We start from the raw sequence: 26,089 nt of genomic DNA on the forward strand, positions 1-26,089 counted from the left end.
ATCTTGTACGCTCACGACAATACAAGGAATAAACGCGTTGGCCAGGATATTAGCGTCGGGCCGTTCGATGGAATGAGCACAAAAATAGACAGCGACTTCCCCCGACGCCTCTAAAAAGAGGCAGCGTTCCATCACTCCCGGCTCATCTGACCTCTTTTCTCAAACGTGTCTGCTCCCTGAAGGACAGCTGCCAGCCTCCTTCGTTTACTTTGCCGAGTTTTAATATTGACTTGTACCATCATTGATTGATGACCCATAAATTATGGGTGTAATTCTTTACTATTAATAATATTGGCGCCTTGACTTCAAGTCCATTTTTTGAGAGGGGTGACTATGCTCATAGCTTATATCAACATTCGTTATTGAAATGAATAGGAATGCTATTAATCCGCTCCACGATTTTTCCCTCTTTTTAGCTGGCAGATTAGAAGTTCACAATCATTAGTCAATTACGTGGTTCCTTTTTTCAAGCAAAGTACCCCCTAAACCGCAAATGAGGGCAAACAATTTTTTGCAAAGGATCCACTATTTAACACAGTTTAACCCCATGTTGGTTTTATGTTCCAATTAATTTGTTTTTAATTTGAAAAGAAAAAGTTATTTTTTCCTGCAATGGCACAAACACATTAGATTTGCTTTTTGAGGATCACTGCTCTAGACTCATATTAAATAAAGCAGATACAGCAGCAATAATTAAAATGCTAAAATTTAAACCTGCTGCTGCTCTAGACTACAATAAGTTATCAAAAGATAGTGAAATAAAATAATTTAAATTTTAAGAACTAAACATCAGAATGTTAAACTGTAATTTAAGAGACAGTGTGCTGTTCATTCTTGGACACACGTTAAGGCTAAAGCAGGAATTTAGGTCGAAAGAACTTAAAAATATGAATTTTTGGCACTTATGGCAACAACACTGTTAAAACAACAAAGCATGCAAATTTTTAGATCTAAAACATTTTGGGATGAACGCAAATTGTGATAACTTTTGGCAAACTAACACAGTATAACAAGATGTTGATTTTATGTTACAATTAATTTGCTTAATTAAAAAAAAAAAAGTTCCTTGAAAGGCATTAGAACACATTAACTTTAAATAAATTACTTAAATGTGTTATGTGATTTGCTTTTTGTACCCACATATTCAGAACCACTGCGCAAGACTATAAAATAAATGTGGCATCAATAAAATAAAACGATGGATTTAACCACTATTTTATGCTGTAATTTAGGGGACATTGTGCTTCTCCTTTTGGTGTGCACGCAAACCCAACAGAAATTTATGTTGAGATAATTTCATAATTTGCATAACTTCATAATTTGAATTTCTGGCATCCATGGCAATAATTTGATGACAACATATCAAGCAAGTTGCAAGCTACAAAACAAAATGCCAGTTGATTTTTATTAGAAATTTAAATTGGAGCGTGTAAGCTTCTGGAAGATTTTTTTCTGTGTTGTGAAGTACAGGAAGAGCAAATCTTACAAATTTTCACTTTAAATTTGGAGGGTTTTTTTTTGTGCTGGCCAATCAAAACATCAACGAGTTTTCAGTAAGGTACAGTGCAACTCTCCAACACCAACATAACCACTAATTTGAACACACATTCACAATAGTAGAAACAGCACTTCTTCATAGTCCAATTCTAGGCAGCATTGCTATCTACATGTCTAGTTTATACAGTGTGCATTGCTCGTCTCTTTCCAGGTTCAAGATAATCTACCAATAGTTTTTTTTTTTTTTTTTTTTTGTAGGCAGAACAGGTTTGCATGTTGAAATAGCCGCGAGCCAAATGTTTACTTGTTGCAACAGAGACGGACAGAAAGAGGCCCAACCTTCACTTGAACTCTTGGAATGTCTCCCATTTGAACAGGAAAAGTGTGTGTGTGCGTGTGTGTGTGTGTGTGTGTGGGGGGGGGGGGGCAGTTTGGGGCTCAAGCTTATTTTTGCACTTTGTTGGTGGACAGGTGGGGAATAGGCTGAGTGGATTTGAAAATGGGCCTTCATTATCAAATGGCTCGTGCATGTACGCGCGCGTGCGTTGAGAGGGGGGTTGGGGAAATCAATTAATCAATTGCCGAGTAGTCAAACATTTAACTAAGTGCGAGGACAGCGTTCTAAACTGATTGTAAGCGAAATAAAATGCGTGTTATGCAGGAAAACTCGAAGTGTGTCACCGCGGCCAAAACTTTATTCATGAAAAGCAGCACCTTACCTTGTAGACATTTTCCGTCACTCTGTGAACCTCGTCGGTGCGAGACATCGTGCAATCTTCGGCTAGGACCATAAAAGAGCTTTCCACTGAACGTGTATCCGCGTGAAAACTGTAGGAAATGGGGTAAGTGGGACAAGGGGAAGGAAAAAAGGGAGCTGAGAGCCGATGTCGCACACCCGAAATCCGACTGCAACTGAACTCACCTTCCTTCTCCGCGTACAGCTGACAGCCAAGCGGTGCCTTCAGGTAAACTCGGTTGTAACTCTTCTTCCAACGTTCCTCGTCAGGTAAATATTTCCATTTCCACCATTTTGCCCAGCATTTTGAGTACAATCGGTGGCTTTAATTATGAATATTCCAAAATTTGTCACGAGTGCGCGCAGAAGCGCAATTTTTTGCGGCGTATATACTGTTTCCCACAGTACCTGAACTCAGCATTCTCCTCCGGTTTAAGCGTACGTTTACTGGCCGCCCACTCGTTTTTCCTTTTCAGTCGACTCCCAGTCCTTTATCATGCTGCAAGAGTAACGTCACGTTTTCTGCTCGATTTAGTGCACAAACGAACAAAAGGAACGTTGCTTTTTTATGTGTTACTGGAATGAGCTGTCTGAAGCAGCACAAATAAATTTTACTCATATATGGCACATTAAGCACCCAAATGTTGTTTCTAGCAATTGTAATTAGTGTAGGGCTGTAAATTTGTTAATTGAAACCAGGAGGGAGTCCTGATTGCTCATTTATTTTGGATTTATAGCCGAGAAGCGCGGAATTGCCGACATGACCCTAAATACTTCTGAATGAATCTAACCCGAGCACCCACCGATATATGTACACATTACTCGTAAACCGAGAACCCTCTGATTTATGTGCGTATTAACCGTAAACCGCGATCCCTGTTTTGTATTTCCCAAACCAATGTGTAACTATAATGCATCATGTAAAAAAAGCCTGTTTGCAAGCGTTAAGCAGTGCAATAATAAACTTAATAAAGAGCGCCATCTCGTGGCGTAATGAGTTTGCACGTAAACAAAGTAGGAACGTGAAGAGGTTTTATTCAAAAGCCAATATTAGCGAGTCAGTCATGTGATGAAATATGAAAATTAATAAAACATTATGCTAACAGCATCTCTCGCGCTGTGTTCTTTTTCACTCTTCTGTTTCCTTCTTCGCCGGCAGCCTCTGGGACATCTGGTAGCGGTTCTGTTGGAACCTCCGGAAGGGCCGCGTCTTCTCCCTGTTTCGAGTCAAAGCAAGAAAAAAAAATATGTAAATGAGCTTCGCCGGCACGAGTCTTCCCGCAGAGACAATTGCAAAAAGTTGTGCCAAGTGTCGCGAGAAGATGGAATAATGGCACGTTGTCATGACCGTTTGGATGGCGCTAAAAACACTGTTATTTCCTCTATGACGCACATTTTACTTTGACGTGCTTTCAACTGAGTCGGCAGGCACCGTGTTCCCTCACATTTACTATTGTGTGTAAAGACTTACAGACCAGTTGGAAGTTCTGTCTAAACTGCTGGTGCAAGCATGCTAATTTGGCTAATAACCATGAAAAACGAGTTGGAAGTTCTGTCTAATGTGCTAGTACTAGCATGTTTATTTAGCCTACTAACTAATCATGAAAATATGAGTTGCAAGTCCTGTCTAAAGTGCAGGTGTTGACGTGCTAATTTAGGCTACTAACTAATCATCAAAAGATGAGTTGCAAGTTCTGTCTAAAGTGCTAGTATGTTAATTTAAGCTAATAACCATGACAAAAATAGTTGCAAGTTCTGTCTGATGTGCTAGTGCTAGCATGTTAATTTAGGCTAACTCAATCATGAAAAGACGAGTTGGACGTTCTGTTTAACGTGGTAGTGCCAGCATGTTAATTTAGGCTATCAATCATGAAAAAACCACGAGTTGGAAGTTCTGTCTAAATTGCAGTGCTAGCGTGTTAAGTTAGGCTAATAACTGATTTAAAAAAAAATACGAGTTGGAGGTTCAGTCTATAATGCCATTGCAAGCATGTTAGTTTATGCATATAACGTAATCATTAAAAAAAAAAAAGTTGGAAGTTCAGTCTAAACCACAGGTGTCAAACTCAAGGCCCGGGGGCCAGATCTGGCACACCAAATCATTTTATGTGGCCCATGACAAGCTGATTTCAACTTTTAAATTTTTAGGGGGGAAAAAAACAAGCATTTTTCTAATTTCCAATTTCTCTTTTGAACAGTTTTGCCAGTCTCTAGATTTCATAGCTAGGTAACTAACTGCATGACTAACACACTTAAAATTTATGAGACTTCACTTTTCATGCTGGCCCTCTGACAGAAATAAAAATTGAGTTTGACACCCCTGGACTCTAAATTGCAAGTGCAAGCATGTTAGTTTACTAATAATTAACGATTCACACTAGTACCAAAGTTGTGCTGCATTGTGCAGTACCTGAGTAATGGCCTCCAGCTCAGCCAAAACGGCGTCCTCGTCGTCCTGCGTCAGCGCTCCCGACAACATCTCATCGATTTGCTGCACCCGGGAACATGTTCAACCGTAAATAATAATAAATACTGTACGCAACAGTTAACCCAACATCAACTTATGTACGTTGTAGATACTTTCATCAGCCCTCGTAAACTTCAGCTTTACAGACGCCAAGTGTTCTGGTCAAGAGGGATTGGTCATCTTTGTTTCTATTTGGGTTGAGGGGGGGGGGGGGGGGGGGGGGTTATTTACCTTCTGATACTCGATTGATTCATGGGTCTCATCCAGGATCCTCTCCACATCTTCTATTGACATGATCTGACAAAAAACGAGGTGCAGCAAAAATAAAAACTCAACCAATCCCAAAGACGTATTTTTTATTTTTATCTTATTTTTTTAAATGAGGAGTCCAGACTGAGCAGTATTCAATTAAAATCCCCAATATACAGTTAGGGATGGTCATCATCCTCTTTTCTTTTTCAGAACAATACCAGCAAAACTACTCATTAACCGATACATTAGATAGAAGTAGTAGTAGTAGTAAAAATAAAATAAGAATGCTAATAATAAGAAAATAATATTGATAAAAATAATAATAATAATAATAATAATAATAAGGGTGGTGGTCGATAATACTATTCTTCAGACTGATAACAGTACAAGCACTCAGATATTGGGTAATCCCTGATACAAAGTACTGTTACCACTAACACTTCTTATATATAAATCTAATAGTTGGGGTTATTCGACACCATGATTTTTTGTGTGTGTGTGAGTACTCTATTCTTGAGTAGTCACTGAATGATAGATACGTAGTACAGAGACTACTTTTACTTCGGATTAACCCCCCCCCCCCCCCCCCCCCCCCTCACAAAAAAATGGCAGATTCATTTGGAAAAAAAAATATTCACATATAACTTTTTTTATTGCATGAATTGAATTTTCTATTCTTGTAATTTGCAATTTCTAGCTCCTGATTTTACAATAGCTACAAGAGAGCAGCAGATACTAGTATTGGTAATACCTGACGTCCCCTAATAATTTTAGAGATACGTGTGTGTATACAATGCCACTCAAAAGTTTGCAACACCTATTTCAGTTTTATGTCATCTTTATAGATTAATGCTACTCATGCAATTATTTGGTAAACTAACATTGTTAATCAAAACAATCTTTTATAACTAAGGAGCCTTTTTGTTATTTTCTCAGCATGATGATGATGACATTGCTTTATGACCTACGATGCTTTCAAACTTCTGACTGGCGCAGCACTTTTTTTTTAATGCGCATGAGCATTGTGCCTGTAAATAAAGCGCATGCAGCTTCGCTTTTAATCCTTTAATCTTCCAACAAGGTGAACTAACACAAACCACCGTCATCAGCACAAAGTGAAGCTGTGGTTGGACTCATTAATACTCATAAAATATGAAAGAGTTGGCGTGGGAATTGTGGAATAAAAGAGTTTTCGGGGCGCATTTACCTGGTGCATCCTTTTCAGACAGTCATTGCCTGCTTTCAGCCCCTCCACGACTTTCATCTCAATTTGCATGAACTCGATATCTTGAACCTGTGCACAGATAATGTTTCAAATCTGGAAATTCAATCAATGTTTGTCTTTTATATGAAGAGTTATCAAGTGGGTGTTTCCTGCAATATATCTGAAGACATTTTTCTGTCAACAGATCAACTTTTAGCGTCTTTGTCTGTGAGTTGCTGCCCCCTGGTGGCCATATCAGGAACTCCAGGATGGGCATTTATTATTGCTTGAAATTATGATGCCCAAATAATTTGACATTGTACTCAATTACAATATTTCTGTACGTTTTGTACAGTAGTAAAATAATTGTGATAATAAAAATAATACAAGAAAAAGAACATGTAAGACAAAAAAAGGTTTTACCTGACATGCTGGTAATGCATTTCAAACTGAGTATTTTGACTATGGTCAATGAACAAATTGAACTCGTAACTCGTAAATCATTTAGCTTTGGTGTTGCTTTGAAATGCGCTCATGGGAAGTCGTACCATGCGCTCAAGGTTTGAGATCTGGTTTTCCGTCTTGTCTAGCAGCTGATCCTGGTAGCGCCTCTTCTTAAGGAGCAGAAGAGCCTTTCTGGAAAAAGAAACATACAGTCACACAACAAAGAATTACAAAAAACAAACCGAAATGTTTTTTAAAATCAGGATTCAACCAATGATATCAAAAAAAAAATATGTGAGAAAAATAGTGTAGAAAAAGTCAGAATTACAAGAGATTTGTGGCCCACAACTCAGAAAAAGTAACTCAATTTACAGCCATTGACAGCTATAAACGGTAAATCCATTAAATTTCAATGCTGGCAGTGAATCAGTTAACTCGTTCAATCCCAAAGACGTATTTATACATATTTTGACCACAGACATTTAATCCCATGATTTACAATGGTATTTTTTTCATAATATTAGAGAGTGGCTTAAAAAAACCCATCTTCTTTTCAGCAGTAGACTACAATAAAGCAAATCAATATTAAGAATTCATCCTTACTCTTTTCTGCCATCTTTCAGCAACTGCTTAGCAAGAAGTCTTTCCTTGTCCAGCTGGAGGCTGATCTTCTTTTGGTACTGCTTCAGTTTATCTCTCTGCTGCTTCAATTGCTACCAGGCCAAAACAGTCCAGGTACATTACACAGTGGGAATAAAAAGTTTACACACCTTTGTTCAAATGGGGGTTTGTGCAATTAAGGATAATTCATTTCAGCAGATCATACTGTAAGACGTGAATTAAAAAAAAAAGCCTTCAACATTATCTGAAATTGAATTGTAGGTGATCAAACAAACTCAATTTTTACATGCGTTTAGATGTAATTAGTTAGGTAGGCGTGTGTAGACTTTTTAAACGCACTGTATTTATGGAATAGTATTTGGCACAATTGCTGTGATAGTACATTTTATTTTCATATAACTTTCTGCATCGTATCAAAATACACATGAAAGCCACAGGGCAAAAAGAATTGTCTTTATGATGTAAAATGTTGCTAATGCTAATAAAACAACGGGGCTAGCTAATCGGCTCACCAAGACGGCTTTGTCTTGTTCCGACACGCGCGAGGGACGACTCTTTCCCCCAAACACGTTTCCCATGCTTTAGAAACATCCCCGCCACATTGTTCTCTGCTCGGCGGACAAAACGTGGCTAGTTTCTGGGTATTTAGTCATGATATACCCAGGTCTTCGCGCAGCTAGCCTAGCCAGCAGAGTGGCTTGGCAAGCAAAATCGGCTGGTTTGTTGCCACGTCCTACGGCAAGCGACGATGGCCAAAAGATCGTCAACGCGATGAGCAAAAGCTGTATCACGCCTAATAGAGATATAATAGAAATAATCAACCGTCCAACACAAATGTCACGTAAAAAGAGAACTACACTAATCTATTACTATTTACATATATAAACTATTACAGGACTGATCGCATAGTTATAGTATTCTGTTATAGAGATTGTTCATGTATCAGGACCCTGGACAGCAACTACCATATGTCGTAAATCAGTCTTTTAAATATAATTTTACGATGACTGAATTGCGGTTTATAATTTTTAGTTTGTTCTAATCCCTCACTGAAAACGTAAAGATCATCAGCCATCAATCCTTTGTAATGTATTCATATATTACCAGTCTTTTAAAATGTTACGATCAATGAGGTGAATTTTATCATTTGTATTCTCTAGTCTCGCTCTGAAAAGGTAATCAATGCTTTGTAATGTATTCATATCCTGCTAGTCATTTAAATAAGCGAACATATAACAATAGAAATAAATGACACAAAAATCACACAAAGTTGACAAACAGTTTACTTGTATACAATTAAAAAAAGTTTTTGTTACTTTCTGATAAGAGAAAACACCATTCCTGCATGATTAAGATAAGCCAACATATGATTGTGCTTTGCAGTTTAATGAAGTCCGACCATGACAGTATGTGCTTTTTTAGTCGAGCAAATTATTGCACACATTTGAACAAATTCTCATCATAAATTCATTCTTGCAAAATGATGTCATCCAATGCAAACACTGTCTCCAAAGAAGGGAGAGAATTCCTCTGAAAGTTCAACACGTTGGTTTCCTGCCAAGCTACCTTAAAAGTATTCTTATCCGGTTTTCTTTGTGAAAGCAGCACTGATGGAGTCCTGATTTGCATGTCTGCCTCAGCTTTGTAGGTTCTGGGTTCAAATCTCATTGTAAAATACAAATCCACATGATCAATATTTAAATGATTATTGCCCTTACATTTTTTAATCTTTATTAGTGTATATTTAATGTTTCGCACATACTATTTAGAATTAAAGCTGGAAAAAATGAGAAAACAAATTTTGACTGATTGATTGACTCACTGCAAATATGTCATATTGACTGACGTGTCCATTTTTTGTTTGATATTGATATTGTATTGGATCAATTTAGAAGCACAGATGTTCCATTGTGAAGGGGTGTGGCAAAAATATCAGACTGCACATTTAAAGGGAAGTCAACCCCAAATGAAATGCAGCTTTATGATTAATACTGAAGATGACGAAAGAAGCGAACTTTACCTGATATTAATCTATCACATTGGGTGGCCTTTTTGTCACTTGTCGCCTGAAAATGACATCACTGTTGAGTTAGGTCATGTGACAATCACATGCTGTTGTTTGCAGAGCAAATATGATGTCATTTTCAGGCGCCAGCAAATGGCAAAATTGCTTCCAGCAGAGATGGATATTGCCGCTTAATTCCTACACCCAAAACACAGTATTAATCAGAATACTGTGCTTATACTAGTGAGGTTGCGTTAAATGTTTTTGTAAAGAAAATTTGGGTGGATAACTTCCCCTTTAACCACTTGGTTAATCAAACTCATGCAGGCTAGTGGATTATAAGACCCTAAAAACAACAAAAAAAAAAAAAGTAATATAAACAAAAACAAAGGGGCCAACTTGCCACATGGAACATCATCATCATACAACATAGCCAATAGCACACACTGTGTGTGCATGTAACTGAGGTAGCCGTCTTCCATAGCCAGCAGAGCGCAGGCGCAGTAAACAGGACGGACGAATCAAGAAAGTTCTTGTCTGCGAGAGCTAAACTTGGAAGTCCGTGCCAAAGTGTCGGATCTGAGCTTCAGTCATGGACAGATAGGTTGTCCTCATACCAGGAGAGTACTGTGGGGATAAACATTGAAAATTAGACTTCAATCAATAATTTTGCATATATATATGTATGCATGTATTAGGGATGGGATGAGCACATGCGGCAAGATCTCCCAAACAAGATTCGAGTGCCACAAGCATAAATTAGCCACTAGCTAGCAGTTTGATTACTTTTAATAGACAGTTTAACAGACAAAAATGATTGCACGTTAAATCCTGAAACACTTGCAGTTGCTAAAGATCACTTTTGAATGTACCAGGCTGAATCAAATGTGTCTTCTGTGGGTCTGACCACTTTGTCTCATTGAAAATTATTTATGGGGAGAACGCGGACTAAATCTCACTGTTTTAAGTTTAAAAAAAAAAAAAGTATAAAATGTGGTCATTCTATATCATGTGGAAATGTGTTCATCTGACAAAAAAAATGTAACTTAATACTGAAATGTAACTACAAGGTGCATGTTTTACTTTCAAATCACCTGTGTGGATATATTTTGTAATTTCAGTTGAAGAAATTACAAATACAAATATACAAATCTTGTCTTGTGGACTCACTCTCTGGAATGTGTTTCGTCCCATCCACACAGACACACAAACACACACACACACACACACATATATATATATATATATATATATATATATATATATATATATATATATATATATATATATATATATATATATATATATATATATATATATATATATATAAACACACACACACACACACACATATGTGTATATGTATGTGTGTGTGTCTTTGTGTTTAATGAACATTATAAAGGACAGTATGGAGGATTAAAAATAGTGTAAAAAGCAGACAACGTTTATGCAGGCAGGGTTGTACTGTACTCACATTGCTAGTGTGCCTTCGCTTTTCATGTGGCATGCATAAAAAAAGAAAGCACTTGGCACAGTAACACATAAGCAAAAGGTGCAACATGTGTCCACATAGTGGACAGCATTCAGTGAATACAATGAAAAAAGCATGGGGGAAAAAAAAAGTTGTTAGTGTCATGCACATTTTTGATTATCATTCTTCAAAAGCTTGACAACATGAATAAAAAAAAAAACACAAAAAACATGCACAAACTGTTTGATGCTTTTGTTGTATAAAAATTGTTTGTCAAATTCATGAGGTTACAGTGATCATGTAAACATTAACGTTCATTGATCTGATTGGTTGAAAAGCACATAAACTAGCCACAACATTAGACGCAATTTTGCAATTTAATCCGATAAAAAATTTGTGCTAACTATATATTTTTTTTAATTGTCTCGGCTTGTTTTCCCAATTTTACTTATGACTAAGTACTTATTTTCTAATATTTAATTCATTTATAATTAAAATTCAATTGACATTCAAGCAAATATTAATGTTAGTCTTATTAGTTTTATTATTACTTTTCATGTATAATTGTTAAATATTTTATTGTATTGCTACTCACGTTTTTTTCTTTACTTTTATTTTGTAATGCGTGATTGCACTAATTTTGTTTTCAGGTTTGCCTTTATTTTTTTAAAGATTTGTTTCCCTTTTTCAACCCCTTACTGGCCGCATTCATCCGGTAGTCCAAACAGGCAAAACGTCCAAAAGCAGCCGTAACAGCCATTGCTTAAATTCTAATCTACTCCTAAATATTCTCTAAAATCCTGAAAATTCTTGTCTGTTAAGGATTTAAAAATAGAAAAATGTGTCCCTAATAAAGGCCGTTTTTGCCTGGTTGGACAATTGGCTCAGTAAAATGTTAAGCATGTCACAATTTCAAACTAATTGATCATAGAAAATAATGTCAGTTACTATTTTTAGAGTTTGTTTTTATTAAATTTTTACTTTTTTGTAATTGTTAAGGACAGTATCATACTCAGCCTTTGTAAACACAAGGGATGAACGATACCACTTTTTTCAGATTAATACTAGTCTGAATACCAAGTACCGATACCAATAATCCTTTTGGTAGACAATACCCCTCCCAGAAAAACAGATTTTGTATTCCAATACAGCATTTTTTAACACGTTTTATGAAATGAATGGCAATTTTTTTTTATGTAATTTGTACTCTGGGATCGTATATTTGTGAAAAAGTGGCCAACCTTTTGAGGTAATAACACTCTAAGCGTGGTTGATATAAAATATTAACAGAAAAACTAACAAGAATCATCACTGAGGTTTTTTGTGGGGTTTTGGGTTGTTTTTTTGAGGGGTAGGGTGGATAGGATTTGCAAAAAACAACAACAACAAAAAACACTATGGTCTTTCAGACTGCATGAAATTGGCACGTTCGTTCTTTTTTGAATTAATTTGAGAGTCTGTTCATTAGTGCAGTTTTTGTGACATCATCCCGAGTGCCGTTCCTAATATTGTGACCCGCGCGTGTTGCAATAAGAGGCAATCCGGGAGGGAATTATGCAAATAGCATTTTGCGACACTTCCAATCCGCCGCATTGATACTGGGCGATAAGGCCCATTATTCTTGTATGAGCTGCCTTTAATGGCCGCCTTGAAATGTATCTCACATAGACAGAGAGTGTACATTTTTAAACAGCGGGCCACATTGTCTGCCTTTTGCAAGTCATTTAAATTCCGTGAATGTAGTAATGCGGTCCCGCCGTCCGACAGAAGCTTCATTATAAAGGAGAGGGGGCACTTTAAAGGAGAAAAAGTGCGGATTTACCAGCATTATCTATTATTTAGCTGCCGCCCCGGGGACACATGACTCACTTATTGACGATCGGCTCTGGGATTAGCATTTATATTATAACATACGAGCTGGGCAACAATGCAGTCCTGCGTTGCTCTTCGGAGGCTGTTTTACACATTTGACACATTTGTCTTATTAGGGAGAATTTAATTCAGCAGGGAAAAATATGGTCACGACATCGGCCAGAAGAGGGCAGTCTTCAACCACTTGCGCTTCAATTTGATGTTGTGGCTGGTGTGCAGATGCTGGAGGCTGCTTTTGAGTGTGAGTGAGAGGTGAGTGGTGGGGTGTGGTGGTCACACTTGGGACACCAAGGCGGTGTAGGGCCAACGCACCGACGGGGGCGGGGATCCTCGGCCTATCAACGGCACGTTCTCGTAGCGAGGGCTTCCGCCAAACAGCATGGACTGATTCCTGGGAGGCAGAGACAAAAAGATGGTAACATATTTAGAAAGTCAATGTGCAGTATTGCATCTAATTCAAGAGGGAATTTGCAATTGAAAAAAAAAACAAAAACAAAATAAAAAAAATACCACTTTTTTCATACTAATGCTGTGCCACAAACATAAAGAAAAACAACCAATCAGACGCAGAAGACAGGTCTGCGATAACTATAGCGAATAGCTACTTCCGGAGTTGCCAATTTCTTGTTTACCAATACATGCTAATAAAACAAGTAGTGCTAGAGCCATATCAAGTGATGAATAAATGAAGCTTCATGAAAACACTTGTGATATTATTGAACTCCTCTAGATGGCACACTTGGTTCAGATGCAATGAAAATTTGATATATTTCCATTGCACACACCAAAAGCAGCCCAACTTTGTTATGTCTTTATCCATGTTTGTTGACCATTTTTTTCAGATTTATAAAATGGTGATTTTTAAAAATAAATGTTACAAAAATTACATCTTTGTGATAAGACTTAACACAGTTAAATGTAAACTTAAACTGTGTTAAATGTAAACTTAAACAAGTTAATTGGTCACAAGAGTTTTCTACAGTAAATGAGATTCTCCAAAATTTTAATAAAACAGAAATAATAAAAGATTAAGATTTGTTCTGCTACTTCGGGATTCGTTTCGATATCACGTAAATAGATAAATAAACAATTTCTACATCAACCGACATTTTAAAGGGGCGTTTTGGCAACAACTCTACACGACTCTTACAAGCAGCATGGCTGTGAGTGAGAGAGCTGTGTAGAGACGTGCATCTAAGGGAAGGGGGTGAGGTGTGGGTGGACGCATGAGGGAATAACAACAGAAAAGTTGCTTTTCTTAATCTTAATTTGCAATGTGTCTTGTAGTCAGGTATTGTTCTTACATGTATTCTGGGGCAGGCAGCACGCTGGCGGCCGCCTGCGCTGGAGGATGGATGCTAGTCTGGCTGCCGGCGCTGCTGGTGTAGCTGCAGAAGCTGTGGATGTTGGACCTCCTCGGGTTGTAGGACAAGCGTCGCGCTTGAGGGTTGAACGGGTCCTCCTCGTCGATATCGTCATACTCTTTGTCTCTACGCAGAGGTTCGCGCGTCAGAGCTTTGCCGGGCTATATGGCGGGGTCGTGAATTGCCTCGTGGTTGCTGACCTGCTGCTCATTAGCGTCCACACTCGGAAAATAGCACACAGCATGGAGGAGAGCGCGCATGCCGCCAGCAGCGAGAACAAAGCCAGGTAGAGGAGGCCTTCTACGCCGTCGTAGCACACACCCATGAGGGCATCCAAGTAGTCCTGCAACACAAATCAGTTTCTTAAAAGGATACTAAATGTATTTAGCCATTTTCAGCAGTAAATTGTTCATATTTTGTCAATAATTTATTTGATAGCGCTTTAACTCATTCACTGCCATCCGAGTTAGGATTCCTTACTTTTATAGGTTTTAAGTGGAGCCCAGTAAAAATGGATCTTTGTTGTATTTAGCTATAAAAGGCACTGACTGAGTGAAAAGGAAAGTCAAACCAAAAATATTCTTTCAAAATAAAGTATAACGATGATATTCTGATTAATATTTCATTTGTGGAATATGAACTCATTATGCATTTATTTTTCCTCCAACTGCAATTAAATTTCTTAGCTGAGGGTTCAAATGATAACCAATCATGGCTCAGCTTGCAAATGTTTCATGGCCTAACAAAACACAGCTGAAGTAGGACTCAATTGATAAGATATTTTCTATGCACCCCCACTAGTCCAAACACCAAACTTTGATTACTACTGCAGTGCGTGGACCTAAATTAAAAATAGAATTTTAATTAAAAACCCATCTGTTTCTTCTCCATCTCAGAGGGAGACCATTTTGTCACTGGGTGTCACCGAAAATGCCATCTCAGTTGTTCTGGGCCCAATTATTACTTTTGGTCATGTGACATCCAAAGCTAAACTGTGATTGGCTGTCCCCTGAGGTCTGAGAAACTGTGGTCAGTCAACAACCAGTAACCTCTCTGAGATGGTGGATTTTGTTGCTTAAATTATAATCCACAAACGCAATCTGAATCAGGTTGTTGTGGTTTAGACTAGTAGGGCTGCATAGATTTGCATAGTTTTGTGTTGACTTCCCCATTAAGGCTGTTTAATGCCATGACAGGAAAAGTACAGTTTTCTTTTTAAATTAAGAGCAAATTGATTGAAACATGAAGCAACTTAATGCTGGAATGTGCTAATGTGATTCCTTTGTGAAACGTGGCATGTCTTTATTTTGTTAAGTTTTATAGGGGTAGGAATTGTCTTTAGTGACACAATGACGTTACAAGAACTATCTTCTGGAGTTGCTGAATATGTGCGACAATAGATGCCGCAACAAATGTAATTCCAAAGTTTAATAAATAAGCCACGGCATGCACAGCACTCTACCACTGGTTTACAGCATAGCATATCATAGCGTCCATGCAAATTTGATGTCTAGTATGTGGCATTTTGCATTATAGGTTAGCTTTAAGATAGCTAACTTTTATTTTTGGTTTGACTGAACATTTTGGTGTTTTAACATAATCTTAAATTTTTTTATTCATGTGTCAGTTTTCCACTAAACTTTTAATTACGAGTGAATGGAGTTGTCAGAAAGCTGGTTTGTAATCTACTAATAAAGTTTGACTGCTGTTGCGCCTTATAATGTGGTATGCCTTATATTTTTTTTAAAGATGTCTTTAATTGAGGGTGCGCCTTATATATATATATGCCCAAGATGAGCAAAATCTTTTATAAAGTCAACTCAAAATTTAAATTTAGATTTTATTTAGATTTTATATATATATATATATATATATATATATATATATATATATATATATATATATATATATATATATATATATATATATATGTATATATATGTATATATATATATATATATATATATATATATATATATATATATATATATATATATATATATATATATATATATATATATAAAATCTACATGTGGAAGAGGCCTGATTTGAAATCTTGTGCCAAGCAGATTTTGCGTTTCTTGAGCCAGAAAAGAAAAATAAAATCTGAATTGTGTCATTTGAAGCCTGCAGTGTAAATCTAGCCATAGTGTGAGATAAGAAGGCTATCAGATAAGACATGTAAGAAAAGATTTGTCGAAAATGGTAAGAATAAAAGGAGGCACAAAGCTCAATCTAATCAGTCCTAATGGGCTTCATGTTTGAAAAGGATGAAAAAATAAATCAGGGTGAATTAGGTCCACGTGAGAAGCCATAAAGCGCGGCTCCAACTGTTCAGGTTCTATTGCGGTTTGTTCGCGATCGGGCAAAAACAACATTTAATGCAAGAATTTGGAAGATTTAGAGTGCAGCAAAAGTGACTAGAAATGAGACAATTACACCGGTAATTTGGAGTTGTGCTGCGTTCACATAGCCGGCTGAACACTATTACAGGATTTAACGAGGGACCTGTTATTAGAGGAGCAGTTAATTTTCCTTTAGGGACCACTTAAGCGGCGAGCACGCATAATCAGGCTGAATTTGAACATTTGGGTCCATCCTTCCTTTGGGTGAAATTCGGCACAGGACCCATGTCTGGTGGGGTCACTTCAGAAAATGGGGACGCGTGTACCCCGCTTTAAAAGTTGAGTTGAAAGATGGCATTTGTGGCGCCTTGAAACGGCCACAGGGGCAGGATCTTAAAAATGAAAAGAAAAATATCTCACTTTGTGCAGCCCGCGACAATCGAGCAAAGCTGTCAGCTGGTGCAGATTAAATTCGCTGGTGTTCAACAGGCGCTGGATGCCTAAAAGGTCTCTCTGTGTGAAACAAAGGGAGGGCAAAAGTTTGAGGGATTAAAGTATTGTCGTGCAGAGAAGTCATATGGCTTGATAACATTTTTTAAATTTGCACATTTTCCTCAAATAATGTGGAGTCTTGTCTGGTTTCTACATAAATGCAAAGAACACTGGAAGAATTGTAAGAATACCAAAAAAACTTGTGAAAAATCTTACCCTGCTTTTAAATGTTGTACTTTTAATTACAGTATATAAAGCATATTGAGTGATTTTGTGTATAAAATACACAAAATACATCAGTGATTCTTTTATTTTTTTAACAACCCATAGGGGCTGGTGAAAAAAATAAAGATGGTTGACAATTTATTTATTTATTTTTTTTAAGAAAAATCCTATAATATCCTCTGAATAGTCACCGATACCAATACCAGTACTGATATCGCAACTGCTTTAAAATTTCCACAAAAAATACAAAATTTGAAAGCAAGCTCTATCAATCCTAATCTAGCATTTTCCTTAAAATTTCACAAAATGAACATAATTTTTCTCTTCTTCTAATTTGGAATTTCTAGGTCCTAGTCATAAAACACAACAGCACAAAGCGTCTGATATTAGTATCAGCTGCCATAGCATGTATCGATATCTTGAAAAAAGGCCAGGTATCAACCATGTACAGATACTTGGAACTTGCTATAAAACCATTCCTTGTGCCAAGGAAATACGTTGAATTGTGGTGAGCATGTTTCTTTCGATGTGCCTTATTCATAAAAAATTGAGCTACAATGCCAATTATTGTCAGACCCTCCTTAACCCTAATATTTGAACAAAACAAAATAAAGATCATAAATGTATCTAGAACCGGTTTACAAAGCATAACTTATTGTAACGTGAAAGATATCTGAATATGTCCACTCCAGAGATGTGATGTCACAAAGGCCTTGTGAATAAGGATTTCATGGCTGTTTAGCACCCCCTGTTGGTGAAGGTTATGGCAGGAGTGTCAAACTTGTTGAAGTTTGCAGGCCGCATGGAAGAAAATCTATTCCCGAGGGGGATGATGCATTAAAATCATGGTATATATATTTTCTATGACTTTGAAACAGCAACTTCAAATGTATTAATCTTTTTTAAATACTGTCCAAAATAAAACAAGTACTACATCACTACTAACTCATTCGTTGCCAACCCAGTCAAAAGAAATCTTTGAGGAACATAGCCGTCATTGGCAGTGAATGAGTTAAATGCTGTTCCGGAAAATGGTAGACGACCTCAAGTAATGCGTTTTTATATCTGTTGATTTATTACATAATTCAGCTCGTTTTTATACTTTCCAAAATTATCTTGCTGGTTGGATTAAACACATTGGCAGGCCCGAACAGGCCCGCGGACTGTATGTTTGACACCCCTGAGATAATCAATCTGTTAAAGTAATCAAGAGGTTTTTTTTCCTCCATTCTTCAGAAAGTACTTTCCACAAATCATCTTTATTCTTAAAAATTCCTTTTTGTCATGTGCCACATTGTAGTTAGTTTTTGTCGGAGGACTGTTTTGACTGTGAAGTCAGAGATCTGGCTCCCAGGCCTTGAGTTTGACACCTGTGGGCTATGGTATAACCTAGTTTCTAGCTTGTATAAGTTTACTTCTGGTAGCCCTAATGGTGGATAGAACAACTAAACCTCTGATGCCTCAATCTTCAGTAGGTTCGGAAACACCTACTGAAGGTGTTTATAGCAAAGACATTTGCTGTTTGGTCTCTTAGCAAATCAGGTCTTTACAGTAGCCTTGTGATTGTCATACCTCAGCTGTTGGAAAGATAGGCACGGAGAACTGCAACAAACCCTGGATCTGGATCTGCATGGTGGTCAGCGAGCGCTGGCAGATTGTCAGCGACTGTGTACACAAAACAGGATCATTTAAAAACGATTCAGTATGTCAACAAGCAATTTGACATTAAGTCAAGCTATATAATGCGCTTATTTGAGGCTCCACCTCCGAATAATGCCACCACCCAAACAATAGAATCGATCAGAAGACTAGATTATCTTTAGCCCTTAACAAGTCTCACTTAATCCCTAAATGGATATAGCATGAGCGCATAGGGTTAAATACTGTATTTAATGTCATGGATTTGAAGCCTGTTTAAATATGCATACATTTTCTTTTTTTTACAACAAAAATGCTCAATTGGGTTGAGGGTCAGCTTGAGTCCAGAGTTTCGCTGAGCGCTATACAAAATAGATTCAAATGCCATAGTTGAGTTTATTTATTTATTTATTGAAGCCCCCCCCCCCCCCCCCCCCCCCTTTAAACATATCTGCATATCAAACGTCCCAATCACACTTTAAGTATGTTGTTGCTTGTGTTCAGTAGCCATCATTATGCAAGCTATGAATGAATAAACCATGTCGCTTGTGTGAATGCTCAAAGGCAGATATTAAGCAGTCGGGCTAAAAGATACTGTAAAATGTTTCGCTTGAAGTAATTCCATGTGTGGTGGCGCCGATTGGTTCAAAGTAGGCATTGGCCGATGACCAAGGTTTATTGTGGTGTTAAAACGTTAATATTTCAAAAACTGCTAAACCTGTCTATAACACGTGGTAATGAAATGAGCACATTTCTTTTGTGCTTAATCTAAACCAATAAATACAGAGAATTTTGATAGTTGCCTACTTCAGGGAGATGATCGCTTACTACACCCTCCCTGTCCTTTTTTGAATCTTACTAGACAGCTCTCAAAACTCAATTACAAAAAAGGCAAACATAGGTGCTCGTTTTTGATTAAAAAAGACAAATGCATGCAAGTGAAATTGCTTTCTTTATCATTTGTAGTTATAGGTTAAAGTTAGTTAAAGCTAACAATAAGAAAACTTCAGAAGTGTAACATGGACACACGCACACATACAAACAGGCATCATTATAATTATTATTATTGACAAAATGTCCTACTATGAAAACATTCAAGAAATTCGGATTCGGATTCAATAACTCACGGCTAGAAACCCCCCGTAGAAAATCCACTTTTGGATTGCTGATACCTGATAAGACTATTATATTATTTTGAAAATTTATGACATTATTTTGTTTTTGTTTATTTTGCGTGCCTCACAGTAGGCATTCATGGAAGCCAGTGCAGTTTGGTGACATGGTATCACTAGTGCATGCAGAGTTGACTCTACAAGCCGCCTCTGAAAATAATTAAATACTTAATTAGGGGGCAACCCCAGCCTTTTGTTTCTACGTTTATTGATTTATTCATTAATTAATATTTGTATGGTCCAAATGGTGCACATTTCTCAATTTACCAAATATTCAACATTTTGTTTGAAAATAAAATAGATTGTGTTCAATGGAAAAAAAAATAAGATCTGTAATTTGAACAATGTGATACTGTGACACTGCCATATTTTTGCTCAAAGTTATCATACTGCCACAATTTGATATCAGCCCATGCCTAGTTTCGACAAAGCACATTTTTGTTTCACTGTGTGACGTAGTTTGTACCTGTTGGAAAGGGTTGGGTAGATTCGGACTGCAGAACAAATAATAGTGAGCAACCTCTAGTGGGTGAGAAGGACACACAGTTATACGCACATATAGCCATCAATAGGAGCTTAATGGGAGTTAATATGGTTCTGAAATCCATTGACTGGAATTACCTGCACTGAGGAAATCTTTGGTTTGGTTCACAATGAACTTGTCGGGAGAAACGCAGAAGTCGCTGGTGCCCTTCGTGAGAACGAAAATATAAGCATGAAAAAGCCAAGCAGGAAGTGTTTGACATCAAGCTTTATCGATCTTTTACAATGTGTCATGCTTTGTTGGCTATTAAAGATGTAAAACACTCCAATGATCTATAATGCAACCCATTAAGAAATCCTGATATCGATGCAGAAATAACTTCAAAATCTTAGACAGCATGGGTCCTTGGTCATTGATTTTCAACATTTAATTAGAGAGACACCAATATGGTTTTTCTATGGAAAAAACAATAATGATTATTGGTAGTCAAGAAGGCTTATAACAGATATTTGGAGCCATTATTCATTTTTAAGTAAAGGAAAAAAAGGCACCACACTGGTTTTAAAAGATGTTTATGGAACAACTTTTGAAAAGATTTTCAGATTTATTTTTTTATTTTATTTATTTTTTTTTATATATATGGGCCAATAGGAGATTGGTGAAAATGTAAATTATGCAGGGGAGTGAAAAAAGGTCACCGGCACAGGGACCCACGAAGAAATGATGTTGAGGACACTGAAGTCATGTTGGTTAATTTTTCACACATTTTATGTAAAGGTCAATGTTTTAAAGCCTAAAATAGTGAATAAAACTATATATTAAAACTGAATATAATACTGCCCAAGTTTGTTTTGCCTTTTCAAAATGGAAGCCCAATACTTAGCATTGTGACAAATATCAGTGCAGAAAATCTTGCTACTCAGGCAACTGATTTTTACAGAATACGCAACAGGAAGGGTCGTTTGTGTATTTATTTTAAATTTAATGGTTGATAAAAAAAATTCAAGGCTGCATTAACTTCAAGGAAGGTATTTATTTAAATTTTGAGTTGACTTTATAAAAGATTTTGCTCATCTTGGGAACAAGTTCTGCAATTTTTGTTAGGTTTGAAATTAAAACAAAGATGAGTAAAATTTTAAAATCATTATTTTGAAATTTGAGAAAACACAATATTTTAAATGCATTTTATTTTTTTGCTTGTTGAAGTTTCATTTAATTTTTAAGACCTCCTGAAGACCATGGATGCTCCCTGAACTTTGTTACAATTTAAAAAGAAAAATACATATTGACCTTAATTTATAAGAAAACAAAAATGACATGATGCAAATCTGTAAAGCTGTTTAGTAAACAAAACCATAAAAATATTTCAACCATCTTAAGAAGTGTAGTTTTCATTTAAAAAAAAAAAAAAGACCCAATATTTTCCCGTTTACTGAAAATGAGATTCAAATCAGGTTGAACGGCTACTAATAATCGGAATCTCGGTATATCTATAAAAAAAATAATAACAGTCCAAGTTTTCAAACTAGGTTTAATCTGCATAAATGATAAAAGGAAATCCGATCAGGAAAGCTAGACAGATAAAAAAAGTTCCCCAGGTTCAATTATTTTGTTTATAAAATAATACATTGGAACAGAAATAAGTTCAGTTACTGTTTTTCATGTAACTGATTTAACCTCATGGAGTAGAAGTACTCTTCATGCAAATGTATTCTGCAAATATAACTTCAATTCTACGTTAGCGTGTTCCAATTTACCCACCAATTGGATGGAATTAAACTTCGGTCAGGAGAAAAACAAAACAAAAATGACAAATGAACCTAACCTCTCACTCAATTTCAGATCTGAATTCTTGGACATTTTTGCCAAATGCTGAAGGCTTTCAAGGCAATTTTTTATGTCCATTCAGGATGCGCTTCTCCCTGCCAAAATGCTGGAGGCAGCTTTAATCAGCCATGACACGCTTCTAGTTACTATCATGATCTACCTTCTTTCAGACAAAAGAATCCATTAAAGATGCTCTCTCATCAGAATTTCATTGCGCAGCCAGACTGACAGCACTTGACAAAGAGACAGCCGGCGATCGATAGCCAAGCTGCACTTTGCGCTGCCGTGAACAAAGCGAGTACAAGACACAGAAGGCAGCCTGTAACCTACAGTTGCTCTGTTTTCATGGATCAACCGTTAGCACGGGCACGCTCAGCTTGAGCTCAAGCCGCAATGGAATACATGAAATGAATGTCATGTCAGCATGGGGTTAGCCTTCATCTGAATCTCGTTAGGCATGTTGACGATGCCGACTTTTGTTAAATATGCATGCATCTACTATGGGAAATTTGTAGGATCCTCATTTCCTTTTTTCAACTGTCAATAAGATACTTAATTGTGGGGGGAAATAACAGCATCACCTCATGTAGTAGAGCACAGAGTAGAATGTTAATTCACTGGAAGCAGCATATTCTGGTGGAAGTAAGACTTTCCACTCAAGTTTCCATCCATTCATCCTTTTTCTATACTGATCTAGTCGCCAGTCAGTCGCAGGGCAAATAGAGTATAGACTAGCGGTTTTCAGATGGAGGTACGTGAAGGCACTTCAGGGGGTACGTGAGATTTCCACAGGGTTTCTGCAGAATCAGCAAATCTGATTGCTTTTTAATGCTATCACTTTTCTTTTCAAACTAACAGCAAATCCATTGGAACAAGAAACATCTTCCTAAATTTTGTTACAGTGGCTCTTGGCAAAACATTGTACCTCTTGATTTTGTGACGCTTTCAACACAAATGACAATTTTCCAGCATATGAACCAGAAGAAAAAGACAAAAACAAAGCATTCATGCATGGAAGCGTGGGTATGTGAAGGCACTTGGAGAGCTAAATGACATTTTTACGTTTCTGCAGGTATCAGCAAATCTAATGGAATGCTTTTTAATGCCGAGGCAGGAACAGTAGATTTTTCTTTTCAAATTTGGAAAGAAATTGGAAACTGAAGCAGCTCATAACATTTCGGTGTGCTGGTCTCTTCCCAAGCTGTCATCGTAGCTTGGGTATAGCCTGAACTGATTGCCAGCTAATCAAGGAGCACAGAGAGACAAATGCCCATTCACATATAAACACACCTAAGGGTGTCCAATATATTAATGTTGCATGTTTTGGGGTAATGTGAAAAAAAAACGCAGCATGCGGAGAAAACACATGCAGGCACAGGGAGAAAATGAAAACTATTCCCATGAAAACTAGAGCTAGAATTAAACCCATGACCTCTGCATGAAAGGCGGGCGTTCTAACCAGCCTTCCAACGTGCCAGTGTTATTAGCCATAGTAAAAATAATTACGGTATAACTATGAAATTTGATTTTGTCAAATTAAAGACATTTATTCCAAATGTAATGTTCGGTTGTGTAAAATATGGAGAATAGAAGCTATTTCTGACTTGAACAAGAAGAGCACCAATCAGGTCCAAGATGTTTGTCATGTGTAGCAATGTGTGCATGCAACAACAGCAGATGTCTCTGCAACGTTTCAGGTTCATTCGCCAAGCCAAGCTTAATTCGCCGCTTCGCTGCATCTATCCAGATGTCTAATCCACCGGGATAATCTGTGATGCCTCCAGGAGATTCCAGCCAAAGAAGGGGATACCGCAAGTAAACCAGGGGTGCTGCTAAGGGGAGTAACTCTCGGTACCCCTGACTGTGCCCCAAATGCGACATCTCCATTACCGCGTTAAACCCAACTTTGTTGAGCACAACCGGGAGGATTTACGGGGAAACTAAAGCATGCAACAAAGACAGATTTTGGAGGTGTAATTAACGGCAACGAGTGCTGTTTACAACTGTGATTATACCGAGAGGCTGCTGAGTTTATAATCAGCTTTACGACTTGACTGATTGAAGGAATGAACCCCAAATAAATGGAGAGAATACCCCAAAAAATAAAAGCTACACTCACCACAGCTGTAGCCAAGCTGGCTCCCAGTGAGGCCCAGCTCAGAATCACAGACAGCGCCACAAAGGCCATTATCCTGTTTGGGGAATATTTAAGCACAAAGGCCCATGGGTAAAATATGGACACGGACAGGCATTTGCACAACAATTGGAATAAACTGGCATTAAACCAATGCTTCTTGGAAAGCTATTTTTTACAATGGCAACACTTAAAATATTTTGAATTGCCCAACATGCCATTTACAAATGTCTCTTTTTGTTGTAATATCAGTTGTATTTATCATTTTTATGTACATCACATTTATACGATAAGGTCCTGCATTTACTATGGTGACTGGTTTGTTCCTTGATGTAATGTAACCGCTGCCATACAGTTAGGGCTGCAGCTATCAACTATTTGGGTATTCTGATATTCTTCTGAAAAATCTATCAAATAATCAAGAATTTGGATAAAAATAAATGTTTTTGCCTGTTCAAAGAACAAATATCTATTCAAACGACAATACAACACATTTCCACACACAGGTAAAAACATTTATTTTTATATAGTCAATACTTTGTATTTCAATATGAAATGTGCATAGGGCATAGTACTATTTACTCTCTATAAACATCACAGAGATTTTAGAAAGGTATTTCTTATTTCAGTAAAAAGTGATTAGTAGGAGTAAGCAACTTGAGTCATTTAGTTATATTAAACTACCCTTGAAATGTAATCTAACAGCTCTGGCCAGCCTATACGGGGCAACTGAGTGCTGCTAGCTGCTAACGCCGCCAGTATGTAGTGCTTCTCTTGCCGCTGTTAGCGCTGCTACCTGCGAATGTTGCGGCTGCCGCGAGCAATAGGCGCTTTATAATACAATGTCAGCGTAATTAAGTCTTTTTTAAGCATTATTGATTAGCATAATTAGCTACTGGACATTTTATGCTAATATATTGTTGGTGATGTCAAGTCAGCCATTACGCAGCAATATGCCACAGGGATCTACTTCAAAATAAGAGTACAATTGATGTCCATATGTTATTTGAGAAGGTAAGGTTTATTTTGAGGTAGCATGAACACTTGATGCTGCAGTATGCTTGCATCAAGCATTTTTTGACACGAGTTACGCATTACTCAAGGACTTGTTTCACCTCTACATGCAGTTGCTTTGGTTCTTTAGTTTTTTTGTGTCCAATAGGAATAATATCTGACAGTATTTAAGCTCTAATTTTTTGCTGACACATTGTCAAGCTCTTGAGCTGTCATGACAAGCTGATTTGCTAATTTTCAAGTTTTGTTTCCAAGTCTGAGTCAAGATTTTTTCATGAGTTTAGTTTCCGAGTCTAATTTTATCAGTTGTGGTTACGCTGGATTTTTGTGTATTAAGACTTTCTACTTTTTCACTTCTGTGTCCTATGTGCTCCTGCATCCAAACTTTTCTCCTTAGCTGACATTGTTGTTCATCTATCAATGCCAGTGACATTTGGTGACATGTAGACCAATTAAATGCTCTTCTGTTGGATGGCACAAGGCACATAAATAACCTCCGTATCGACTTCTTTTGACATTTTCGTTTGGTGGTGAACGTAAAATATGTACCTTGTTGTAAAAGGCTGACGTGCAAAATCTCCAAACAAATCCACTTCCTGTAGGAAATGGGTGTCACACGGGCCACAAACCGCATCACGACTGTTGCGCTAAGTGTCATCCGCCAACTTTTTGGGGCGTTCATTAAGCTCGTTAAGGACGAGTGAACTGCCCTTCTAATGGATCCATAAAGGCAAGCTCGTCTTCTCAGCTGACTCCTCAGACCTCCTTGAAAAAGCAGCAATAAAGAAGTCTGAGAGCACTTAATAATTAGTTAAGGGATCCATC

General features: G+C 37.3%; 3 protein-coding genes across 7 annotated transcripts in view; all 3 read right to left on the reverse strand.

Moving 5' to 3' along the window:
* Positions 1–2,398, reverse strand: part of baiap2a (BAR/IMD domain containing adaptor protein 2a) — a 73,046-nt gene extending 70,648 nt beyond the window's left edge. For all 5 annotated transcript variants that reach the window (XM_088436259.1, XM_088436261.1, XM_088436257.1 and 2 more), the window contains exon 1: positions 2,217–2,398. In XM_088436259.1, coding sequence (XP_088292385.1) covers positions 2,217–2,288 — 72 coding nt within the window. In that variant the 5' untranslated portion in view covers positions 2,289–2,398. The remainder of the gene's footprint in view (positions 1–2,216) is intronic.
* Positions 2,399–3,248: 850 nt separating this feature from the next.
* LOC148410254 (charged multivesicular body protein 6-like) lies at positions 3,249–7,974 on the reverse strand. The gene is made up of 7 exons (XM_088437051.1): positions 7,734–7,974; positions 7,204–7,313; positions 6,705–6,792; positions 6,160–6,246; positions 4,932–4,997; positions 4,644–4,724; positions 3,249–3,450 (listed from the first exon to the last, which is right to left on the reverse strand). Exons 1-7 carry the CDS (start codon positions 7,797–7,799, stop codon positions 3,328–3,330), a joined length of 621 nt encoding a protein of 206 aa, XP_088293177.1. The 5' UTR covers positions 7,800–7,974; the 3' UTR covers positions 3,249–3,327.
* Positions 7,975–8,486: 512 nt separating this feature from the next.
* ttyh2l (tweety homolog 2, like) overlaps positions 8,487–26,089 on the reverse strand; it is a 42,714-nt gene continuing 25,111 nt past the window's right edge. Inside the window, exons 6-14 of the mRNA XM_088438025.1 lie at positions 24,236–24,308; positions 20,427–20,496; positions 20,272–20,327; positions 18,568–18,660; positions 16,699–16,791; positions 14,134–14,276; positions 13,874–14,059; positions 12,882–12,960; positions 8,487–9,853 (exon numbers count right to left, since the gene is read on the reverse strand). Of these exons, the coding sequence (XP_088294151.1) occupies positions 9,773–9,853; positions 12,882–12,960; positions 13,874–14,059; positions 14,134–14,276; positions 16,699–16,791; positions 18,568–18,660; positions 20,272–20,327; positions 20,427–20,496; positions 24,236–24,308 (874 nt within the window). The 3' untranslated portion in view covers positions 8,487–9,772. The remainder of the gene's footprint in view (positions 9,854–12,881; positions 12,961–13,873; positions 14,060–14,133; positions 14,277–16,698; positions 16,792–18,567; positions 18,661–20,271; positions 20,328–20,426; positions 20,497–24,235; positions 24,309–26,089) is intronic.

Source organism: Hippichthys cyanospilos, chromosome 16, assembly GCF_059441005.1.
Source record: "Hippichthys cyanospilos isolate Australia breed blue-spotted pipefish chromosome 16, RoL_Hcya_1.0, whole genome shotgun sequence".
Classification (NCBI taxonomy): domain Eukaryota; kingdom Metazoa; phylum Chordata; class Actinopteri; order Syngnathiformes; family Syngnathidae; genus Hippichthys; species Hippichthys cyanospilos.